The following is a 12179-nucleotide window of genomic DNA, read 5'->3' as shown; positions in this document are numbered from 1 at the left end:
ACATATTTCATATTTTATTACTTACCTCTTCATCATTATAACACGTTTATTTTTTAATATTGAATATTAAAAAATAATACTTAATAACTTAATAAGTTGTCTGAAGGGAACGGAATAGCTATGGAAGGTAGAGGTAGAAATAGCTGCCGAAACGCCTGTCAAAAAAAGGCGTTTTTGCTTACTGCAAGCATGTTTTAAGTTTCCAAAGTTTTTATTCCGTACTTGTTGTTTTTATTATTTTTTCGCAACTGTATTAAAAAACGTCGTTCGATACACGTGCGGAAATATCATTCTTCACTCGTCCCGATATCTCGGTACTCGTGAAGTAATGACATACTTTCCGCACTAGCATCGAAATGTACTATTCTTTTTGGGCAACTAGTTGCGTAACAGGATTATTACTTCTTTTTCAACAACTGGTTGCGAAACTTGGTTGCCAAAACGGCCGGAGGGGTAGCATCACTGCATGCATTTTACCTATTTTTCCACTAAATATACGCAGTCATTGACGGGAACTGGCTGGCTAAATGAGGTAATACAATCAAATGAAATTGAGGAGCAACAAAGAAAAAAAAATTTTTTAATCTAAATTTATTTTCATAATATACACAAAAGGCAGCTATCGATACTCTTACAGAGTGAAACGGACTAAGTTATTTTATATTGTATATAAAAACACAGATTACAATTTTATGATATTGTCAGGTATAATAAGCTCTAGAACTAAAAATGTGTACATTGATACTACATAAATAGTATTTTATGAATAAATAGTTGAATTGATTAGTTGACCCAATCTATCAACAATAAAGTGTTAAAAGTAGAGTACAGATTCCATAGACATAATATATTACTTCGTAAAGACCGGCCTTACGAGCACTACGAATGGGGCCGATACATTGGAGTCAAAATCGCATTTAGTCACATCAGCGCGCTCAATCGTGTGACGAATTGCGCAGTGGAAAGGCGTCGGTGTTTGGTCTGAATTGTACGCATTACGCTAATACTTTGTTTACACCAGTGGCGACGCCTTTCCACTGCGCAATTCGCCACACGACTGAGCGCGCTGTGTAACTAAATGCGAATTTGACTCTAATGTATCGACCCCATTCGTAGTGCTCATGTAAGGCCGGTCTTTACGAAGTAATTAATATATAGGTCTATGACAGATTCAATATACTATGTAATTATAATGATAAAATTAGTCATTTTCTTTTGGTCAGTAAAATCTAGTAAATAAAAGGTACTTCTTCAGTATATATTTATCTGTCCATATTTACACATAACAATAATAAATAATAATTCCGTTACGTTAATTCGAAAACTAATAATTATTTATTTGCGTTTTATAGTCTCTATTTACATACCTACTCATGGTTTATTACGACCGAAAAAGCTCTGCTATGTACATTACAATACTATGCTGTATAATTATCCCGCTTACAGTAGTATCTAATTGATCCCGCTTAAATTACACAGCTTCTTTAGCAGTTAGCTACACCACTCCTAGTTATAAATTAATTATTAAATCTTCTCTTATTCATTTTCTCAAAACTAACTTGCTACATATACATAAGTAGAGACGCTACTGTAAAAAGGCTCCGTATAGTCATGGATTCAGTGACACCTCGAGTTAAGTAAGAAGTATGACTGAATATTGAAAGTAGTCACTCTACGTCCATTTGTTTCTTATAACGGAGCTTAGTCGTCGTCCCCACATAAGGTGGTATCATACAATAGTTCCTTGCAAGTGTTGAGTGTCTGGCGACGGCGACGGGACGCTCGGGCCCATCGACGTGGAGGGGAGAGCAGCGGCGGCCTCCTGGTATCCGCCGAGTGCCATGCTCGTCCCCGGAAACCTTTCGGCAGGAGTCTCCTCCGGCGGCGTAACCTCTAGCCCTATGCTACCATTCAAAGCGATTTTGATCGCATTAGCGTTTTGCTGTTGCTGTTGTTGCTGATGTTGCAATAAGGAATTAAAATGTGATATGCCTATTTCTTCGAGACTACTCTTTCTTCGACGAGAGCTGACGCCACTGAGACTTTGTCTTAACGAATTAGATCTTCGCAGAAGTATGTCATCTACTACTCGAAGTGAATTGGACCGTCCTCTAAAATCCGTTATGATTGTTGGACTATCCGGTAAAGACAACGAATTGGCTTTTGTTGTGCAGAGCGGTGGAGCCCTCGGCTGGGTGAACGTGGCACCAATACCAGATCCTCTTCTGCTGGCAACGGTCTGCGCTTGAATTAAAGCTTGAGAACAGAAACTAATATTCGATTTTCGTCGGCTATTATGTCTCTCAAACGTTTTTTGGGCTGAAAAAGGGGACGGACGCACCAAATATCTGGAACAAATAGAGTAGGTAGCTATATCAGTAACAACACAACTCATAGGTAGTTAAAATAAGATAAACATAGTTAGAATTTTATATAACATATGTATATGTATTTAAGACAGTAGTAGATTGTTACCAAAGGGTTGAAAGTGGCCCATAGCAGCCGAGATAATTTGGTGCTGGAACGTAGATAACGCCATTTTCAGCAGGCTTTCTAGAACAGTGTTGTGTGTGTATGCATGATTATTAGACCGTTGAGAGGTCAGCCTTGTTATAGTGTTGTATGACCTCAAGAAACCCGATGTTGAGAGGTGTGCCTCTCACCAGCCCGTTGAAAAATCCCCTTACATCTTTTATACATTCGCCGTCAAAAAGTAAAAGATCTTTTGACTTAAGTGATTCTAGCTCTTAAAGCTCTTTAAATTGGTGTAAGTAAAGTCGAACCAAGATAACTCTGCATGCCATTTGCAATGACAAAGTATGGTAATCTCAACATACATAAATGTCAAATTTCTATTCAGTGATGATGTAATGACAGTTCTCCACTGTTCTGTCAAAGTTGGTGCTGCAAAGTCAGCTCAAATCGGACTCTATTTAAGTTAGCGGTATGATGTTAAAAAAACTACGTTTTAATAAATGAAAATAATTACTCAAAGTGACATTATTTCTAGGGCATCTCCACTAAGGTATATAATACGAGTAAAACGGCATAAAGACGTTATTCATAAACTACGAGATTAAAAATAAAATGTTCGTTTTCATGAGTTCAAGCCAGTGAGCGATCAATAAAAAAAACACTAGTTAAAATTTGTGCACTTTTGCCAATTTCCATTAAAAGTTGACTTATATAATGCCAAGTGAAAGTTAGCCGTTTTGAAATTAACCCTTACTTCATACATATCTATTACCTGATTATAACAAGATAAATACCTACAAATAGGAATATCTATAAAAACAGGAATAACTAAGTAAGAACTAAATTTTAATTAAAAAACTATTTAAAAAGATTTAAAAATTATACTCCACATTTGGTAATGTGCCACGTCGATACGAATCACGTTATAAAAACAACTTGCTCCAAACCAAACGTCATCAAAGTTACAACTTCATAGGAATGGACCATACTCTACGTCAATACGAATTTACAATAATTTACCTTTTGCTTTTTATACCGTTATTGAATACTTAAACTCATCCTGACATTAAAATATACACAGTCGCTATAACCATGACAATATTATGTTCACCTCCTATCCAAATATAAATACCGTATTGTTATTATTATATTACTTTGACAATGTTACCAATGCTTTACTAACTTATCTTGACAATGTTTTACCATTATTATTATAATAGTAGTTAAATTCGTGCCATAGCTTAATTTTTTGTTTTTTATTGTTATTTTGTTTTTAACGAAAATTTTATTTTACCTTAAAATACTAATGAATTATGTACCAATTGGAAGAAAGAATGAATGAAAGCCAAAGAAATCTAGATAAGGAATATTTTAAAACCCTACTTTGCTAAGCCCTAACCGGGCCTTCCAGGGCACTAGGTCCAAGTGTCAAAATGTGGAGACAATATGTCCAATGGTCACAATGTATATGGAGTCAATGTGTCCAAAGAGTCAACATGTCCAAGGGTCAAAACGTCCTAGGAGTCAAAACGTCCAAGTAGTCAATATGTCTAAAGGTCAAAATGTCCAAGGGTCAAAACGTCCAAGGAGTAAATATTGGAAACTAGCTACCTACCCTTATAGTTTCACCATATTTGTCCATTCGGGATGCGTCTAAGGCTAGGCTCAGTAACGGTTAGCACTAGAAAGCTGTAATTTAGAAAAGAAAGAAAGGAAGTCTCCTTAAATCCTCCTTAAATGGGAATCCTTAAATTGGTGACCTACATAGCTACGGAACCTTCCGTCGCTTAAGATCATATTCGCTAAACATGCTAATAGGAAATCATGTTTTGGGATTATCATGTTTTGCGATTAGCATGTTTTGCGATTAGCATGTTTTGCGATTAGCATGTTTTGCGAATATGATCTTTAGCGACGGAAGGCCAAGGATCATATTATATACTGGATTGACTACCTACCTTACAAGATAGCGTCATAATAATATAAAAAATTAAAATAAACACTGTTTATTTAGTAAGACTTGTTAATTAAACAGTTTCCTAGGTATTACATAATTATACGCTAGTGTAAGTGTAATGACAATAACACCCCATATAAATAGGTACTTAGAATAGTTTTCTGTCCTAAAACCTAATTAAATTATCCCAAAAGAAAATGTTTCCTTTGTGTGAAAATAAAGTGTAATTTCTTCTACAATTGTACTTCTTCTGAAATGTTAACCTTTATCATATCAGTAATATGCTTTCCTGATTCTATAAATAAGGATAAGATCGATTTGTGTAAGCTTGTCATAATTATGTAATATTTATTAATATATTCAGTGCCGAGTTAGAGAAACATACTACTGATTCCGATTCCGACTCCAACTTCCTTATACATTAAATCATGTATATCTTTGTGAACAAACTGTTTTTCAATTTAATCACGGATTTGATAAATTCCAGAGCAGTGAATTGATATCTTCATCTTATAGTTTTATCAACTGTTCTGCGTATGTTTTATCGAACAAAATATCTTGTTTCCGTCTTCGGCGTCTACCTTCAAAGTAACAATCGCTAAGTATTTTGCCTTGGAATTTAGCTTCTTTACGTAGTTTATTTATGAATAAGAATAGATTTGGCCTATTCTTCATCCTTTTATTTAAATGAGCGTGTCATCCTTCTAGAGCATTGTTCGTGCGATGTCTCTGGCCTGCACAACTAAAACACATTAGGGTTTTGCTTGTGAGCCACTCATCTCTGAAATATTTAGCGAAAAGCTTCATCGCATCATCCTCTGGCATTTTTTTTTCAATTGAATTCCAAGCCCCCAATATTTGCTCTTTAGGCAAAAGCGGTACATATGAGCACATTCGACAGATTTCTCTAGTTCCTTTATTAACATCCAATTTAAGGTCTCCTGCTTTCTTCCATATCGCTTTGTGATAATGGTAGAAACACCCTGAAACATTGGCACCTGGAAAATTATTTTGAAACCCTTTAATTTGAGTTTTTTCGAAGTCGCACTTGTACTTATTTATTTCAATTCCAAATTTCTCTTGTATCAGTCTGAAAAGTCGCACGTAAGTTTTCGATGTCTTATCCGGTAATAATGCGTATACGACTGGCACTATTCTTGTCGTGTCAATTAAACTTTTCATGCCCACTGAAATAGTGTACAGTTGATAAAACGGTTTTGGTACACTTCGAAAAGTACCGTCTCCAAAGAAAACAGTATTATTTGATATAGACTTTAACACATTTTGTGATGTAGGTGTCACACACCAAAAACTTATGATGACAAATAGTAAGTGACCAGTGTTAGTGCGTGTTATCTAAAGAGGATATTTATGAACAGCTTTCTATCATAAATAAATCAGTGCAATATCGAATTGGACGACACATTTTAGCCTGTTTGACCCTCGGCAAGGGCATATACAGGGTGGAAAAATCAAATGCCACAGTAATGGCAACTGCCTTAAATATTGTCAATAGCACATTCTGTGTAAAGAAGACCTTCCTTTGTTTTATAAAATAATAAATTCTGCATTTATGGATTTATGAAAAATCGCTTACCTCTGTCGGGACTCGAACCTATCACACATTACTTGTTGTTTAACTTTCGTACTTATATTGAGACCTAAGTAAGCAAAATATTGCAAAACTAAGCCACGAGCGTAGCAAGCGGTTTAAAAACTGTAAACGTTTTGACCCTTGGTCATATTGACTCTTTTGACGTTTTGACACTTGGACACATTCACTCATTGGACATCTTGACTCTTGGGCATATTTACTCTGAGGACATTTTGACTCCTTGGACATATTGACTCCTTGGACATGTTGACTCCTAGAACGTTTTGACCATTGGACATGTCGACTCTGGACACATTGACTCCATAGACATTGTGACCCTTGGAAATATTGTCTCCATGGACATTTTGACACTTGGACCTAGTGCCCTGGAAGGTAACCGGGTCCTAGTAGTTATGTATGTACCTACCTAGCATTAAGTTGCATGTGTATTTGTGTAAACTGTATCTATACTTGGTTGGATAAATAAAGATTGAAATTGAAAAAAAAATTATAAATACTAAATTAACTATGTATAAACTAAATTTAAAGAAAGGAAATAAAATAAAACATACGTATACTTGAAATTATTACTATTTATTTAACTCTGCCATTTCATGTGATGTTGAATAAAAATGTTCTATGTCTATGTTTAAGTTATAAAAAGAGTACCCGTCCAGGAGGTCCGCCTGTGGTACTGACCCCATAACCCCTGTGTTCCCAGCGATATACGCTGGGAGAGGTAAGCGTCCTACGGTCTTCACGACCTGCCGTGTCGATACCTCATGAAGCCTTTCATATCCGCCGACCAGAAACCCATTGTCTTCACTGCAAGCGCCGCAAACTAGTAGTCTTGCAGTAAAGATCATTCCGGGAGTGGGCATACGGACCGGCTGTCTATGTGGCAAAAAGTGCAATGGTTAAAATGGACGGCAGTTAAAATGTGTTCGGGTCCAATCGAACAAATGCCATAATGTATAATAGCTAACGCGAACACGTGTGTAAATAAATGCACTGATGAATGATGAATTCCCAAAATTTTGAATCTCAAAATGTTGAATTCTAAAAATGTTGAAGTCACAACTTAACTAGACGAAGCCTCGCTTCGCGGGGCTCTTATTTTTGGGCGGTTTGCCCTTCGGGCATCTGAAGCTACCTAACGAACCTAACCTACCTACCTATTAATTCAGTGTGATATCCGTGAAAACATTACACTGGGGAAAAAAGCGTAGATTGTAGGTTAGGTTTGTTATGTAGCTTCAGATGCCCGAAGAAGGGCAAACCGCCCAAAAATAGGAGCCCCGCGGTCTAGTCAAGTTGAGAAGGAAATGTTTTTTGAAAAGAAACAGTGGGCATTCCAGGCAGTATGATAGATTTATTTTTCAACATTTTGAGAATCCAACATTATGAGAATTCAACATTATGTTCCTAAAGGGAAATACAATTACAACAATAAAAAAAGTATTTTTCATTACAAAAGCACCAATTTTTTTTCACGTGCTAGTAAATTTTTTGACAGTTATTCATTTAAACTTAAGCACGTTATATCAATCAAGCGTTTTGTCCATCACCCCTTTTGTTGTACTTGCATTTTGAGATGTGTACCATTTGTCACTAAACAATTGTGTCCACGATGATGTGTACATTTTGACACTAAGCCATTACAAGCCATTGAACGTTTTTTCACGTTGACTGCCCACTCCCGGAATGGTAAAGATGAATATTTGCGCCGTGGTAGCCTGGATGTGGGGCTGTGCAAAGGTATCGACGCATGTGGCATCCCACATCAGAGGCCTACCTAGTCTCCAAGGCACCAAAGTGGCTCCATCGGGATGCTTGCTATCGTCGCTCGCCATGCCTATGGGTTCTAAAATTACATGCACATTGACGGTGGCTACCAGGGATGTTGCGAATATTTTCAACATCCGCATCCTTATAAAATCGATGCGGAGCTTAATGCGGATGCGGATGTGGAACAGGTAGGTGCAGGAACGTCTAAGCGGCGGCGTAGGTGCTAGGTAATTTCGTCATTAGCTAATAGGAATCTCGTTTCGTTTTTGTAATTCGTCGATTGAGCATGCACGCCTATGATGGACAGTGACAAGAAGTGAAAAGTTTGTTTTATTTGGACTTTAGTAATGCAATTGTAGGGCACCTATATACTCGTATTCTTGGTCAAATACTAAAAGTTTCGTTTTTAATAATAAAAAATACTAAAATGTAATATTTGACGTTTTTATGTGCCTAATCTTGACATCCGCATCCGCGGATGCGAGCCTTTAAATATTCACATCCGCATCAAAAATCGGCATCCGCAACATCCGAGCGGCAGACCAAGTCAATAACGGTGCCGACTGCCGTGGTAGTACGAGTATAATCGGCCGGTGCTTTTGGTGACCAAGCTGGTTTACATTTTTGCCCCATGCGCAGGTATGGGGTATTAGGCATATTCTGGATACGGCTCTTACTTCTTAGGCTGAGCGCTATTCTCAATGTAAATTTATCCAAAACGGTACCGATGTTAAGCGATTTAAATGTCCTTATACTTAATTGGTATCAGTAAAGAAAGCAAATACATAAGTTGTGTAATTACGCTAAGAGGACATTTAAGGCTAAGATGAAGGTGAAGATAAGAAGGCGAAGTAAGGCTGAGGTCTATTAATGATGCATTCGATCGATACTGTTTTGCAGATACCTACTGCACGAATTAGTTCGAGAGTTAAAAATTATTTGGTTAAATTAAATCTGGTCTGTATGAACAATGTGTAGTTTCAGTTCAAGAAGATATAAGAAAAGAAAAGGTACGTGGCTCCGACAAAGATTAACCGACGACGTTCGTTTAACAAAAATACAGGTTAAATTCCTATAGTTATGTATTTGTGATAAGACGAGTAAACTACCAATACCGTGCCAATACTTATTGTTCTCAATATCCTTCATATATACTTACATGATATCTCCTTCTTGTATATTAAGATCGCAACTTGGGTTGATAATAACGTAGGACAAACTGTTCCTCTTCTCGCTTACATCGTCGTAGTCGATTCCAGTAAGGTTCAACGATTCCATGCGCGAGCGCACTAGGTTTGCGATTTCTGCTCTTTCTATTTGTTGCGCATGATTGTCTCTTGCTTCGTCGGCGAGACTTGTAGAATACTGTGGATTTTATTAGTTTTAACAAAACCAGTAAGCCAGTTAGTAAATACAGTAAGTGTCCCAACTAAAGTACCCACGTCGCCATACTAGTAGTTTAGGAAAATGGATACTTATTTTATGCTAGGGCACCGACTGTACCTACAGCAACTAGTATTTGTATGATCAAGAAAAACTTTTAAAACTTACGTGTTGTAATTAGCACAATGTTATTCACATTCTTTATGTAGGGTAGGACGGGGACAATCGAAACACGTTATGATTAAAACAAGTCAAATTTCTTGAAAATTACAGCCAGTCATTCTTAAATCCTGGACCAATAGCGCTCGAGCGCGCGAGCAATAGTCATGAGGAGCCGTTAAAACATTTCGCGGTATAAAGTGAAGGACCTGTGCTCGCATACTTTTTCGTTTATTTTTTTTACTTATTTATTTTGACTACTTGAATTCTTTTGGTGTTTTGGATGGGAATTATGGAATATTTTAACTGCCATTAAACAGCGATGGAGTGTTGTGTGTAAAGAATATTGGTCCTTAAAGTAAAACATGTGACGTGGGGACGGTTGAAACAAAGTACTTGAAGACGATCGAAACGTTTTAAACTTCCCTGCGTTTTTCACAAGTCTTAAAAATAGTTGATTATTGATATTTAGACTTCTTTTTTCTTCAAAATAATACATGCTTTGTGAAAAAGGGAGTGACAGTGATTTTATTATGGTCATGAGTTATGATTGAAACATTGTTATATTTATTTAATTAAAACTTTTGGTTTTTTATGAAACACAATTATATATTTCTACAATAAATCCTTATCGTCATATCTTGTTGTAGCATTAAAACACGTTTGATTAAGCTATATGTATAAGGTAATCGTAACAAAGAAGTCGATGTCTTACAAAAATTTTTGTACCCCTTTCTTTGATCAAGAACTTCAGACGCAGACAAATTGTGAAATGTTTGTAGTTTTTTTGCAAACTTTAGTTGATCTCATTGAATACGTATTTAAAAAAGATTAGAAATAACAAATTATCTTTCATTTAGCCGAATATATGGTGAAGGTGTTTCAAACGTCCCTATCCCCACATAGTGTTTCAATTAACACACCTATGGGGTCAAGTGAACTACTCTTCCACATTATCTTTAATTCCCTATCATTACGTAACCATGGACGATAGACGACTTTTCAAACACATTTTATTTAAAAACTAAATAAATAACCTTTAATGATACAGGCACATACCGTTCTAACTGTAAACATAAAAATTAAATAGTTACAGGCGGTTAAACATAGTGTTTCAAACGTCCCAGTCCTGCCCTACTTATGATTTATCTATACTAATCTATAGCAATGTTGCTGACTTTAAAAACTGGTGACATGCAATAATTGCTAATAATTTGATATGCGTAGCATATGAACATACCTGTGCTAACTCGGGGCACGTTTTAGAGATTTGATGTCGATAAATAAGATGTCGAATTGTCGATATATATTTATACATATGTGCTCACTGAAAAATCCTCGATTACTAAAAAGAGGTTCGATATCATGTCCGGTATAGAGCCTTAAGATAATAAAAGTATACCGATGTAATTTCAATCAAAATAATCACAATATGAAATCAATTTCAAAATAAAAAAATAATACACGTTTTAATTTGTACGGACCCGGGTATGTCCTTAAACTGCGTCCGGACCCGGATATGTCCTTAAACTACGTCCAAAAGAGAGGTATGGGCACTGTGAATGACATCTCGCTTTGTGTGGTAGGGCACAGGACAGCGGATGTCATTCCAGATCTAGAGCAGAGCCCAACTGAGGAAGTACCTCCACCTTACAGAAAACCGCAGCCAAATAACACTAGACCCTACTCATAGTGTTGTGTTCCTGCCGGTAAGTAAGGTTGCCAGAGCGCAACGAGGGAGAGGAGTGTTAGGGTCGGCAACGCGCGTGTAATATCTCCGGTGTTGCAGGCGTCCGCGTCCATAGGCTACGGTAACTGCTTACCATCAGGCGGGCCGTATGCTTGATTGCCACCGACGTAGTATATAAAAAAAAATGTTAAGTGTATTTATTTTAAAATCCAGATAAAATAATAATATTTATTTATGTTGAATAACATCTGGATGTTGACAGTAACATCGATATATTTAATTGTCGATACAATATTTTGCTGCGTCACTAGTATAAGTGCCCCGAGTTATCCCAGGTTTGCATATGCAGGAATGAACAACGCTATATCATAAAATGTTAAATATACATACAAAAGTCAGTTAACCTAATGGATTATATACAACGTATCACGAATGGCTTCTGTGCGTAGACGCGCACAAAGTTATCTAAAGCAGTACTATAAACTACAACTAAATCTAGAATTTAAGTTACTTAGTAATATATTGTGTCTATCAATGAGAAATTTTTAAATGAATATGATAGGTATTTTATTATTATAAATTTTAATTGTTAAAAAATTACAAATTAAATTACCTAAAACTATACAAATAATTTTTTTAACTATAAATTTAAAAATATTAAACCGCTCCCTGCCGTTCCTGGTGCAATGTGCTAGGTGCAAGGTGCCCATGATGCTAGTAGCATTTCTACGCTGGATTACCACGGACCTTTGCACAAGGAACGACTCGGAGCGGGGGCCCTCCCCTTTCTGTCTGAGTCGACGTCCTACATCGCGTATCGTCGCTTTGCGTCGGCTCCCCAGCAACCCGCCGTTTCTACAGAGAAAGGGACGAATAGCCAGGGGAGAGCATATATTTGACGCTTTAGATCCGCTTGAGTTTCGGCTGCTGCTCCGGCCACGCGTGATACCTCATGGCTGATGTGGGAAGCGGCGAAGGTACTGACGGTCTGACGCACGTAGCGTCCCATCCCATATCAGACACAGTCCCCTTTCCCATGGTAGGTAGTAAAGTCAGGCCATCTGGCCGTTTACCGTCGGTACGACTAAGACCTGGTGGCTCAAGTACCGATGGAACACCAGCCGACCTAAGGA

The 12179-nt window shown here is 37.0% G+C and overlaps 1 protein-coding gene across 1 annotated transcript in view; it reads right to left on the bottom strand.

Annotated features, from left to right (window-relative positions):
• Positions 1-1152: 1152 nt before the first annotated feature.
• Positions 1153-12179, bottom strand: part of LOC134754157 (potassium channel subfamily T member 2) — a 135369-nt gene continuing 124342 nt past the window's right edge. Inside the window, 2 exon segments of the mRNA XM_063690277.1 lie at positions 1153-2348; positions 8974-9179. Of these exon segments, the coding sequence (XP_063546347.1) occupies positions 1673-2348; positions 8974-9179 (882 nt within the window). The 3' untranslated portion in view covers positions 1153-1672.

The sequence above is a fragment of the Cydia strobilella genome, chromosome Z (assembly GCF_947568885.1).
Source record: "Cydia strobilella chromosome Z, ilCydStro3.1, whole genome shotgun sequence".
NCBI lineage: Eukaryota > Metazoa > Arthropoda > Insecta > Lepidoptera > Tortricidae > Cydia > Cydia strobilella.
Note: the sequence above shows the minus strand (reverse complement) of the source record. Positions and strands in the feature narration are given on the sequence as shown.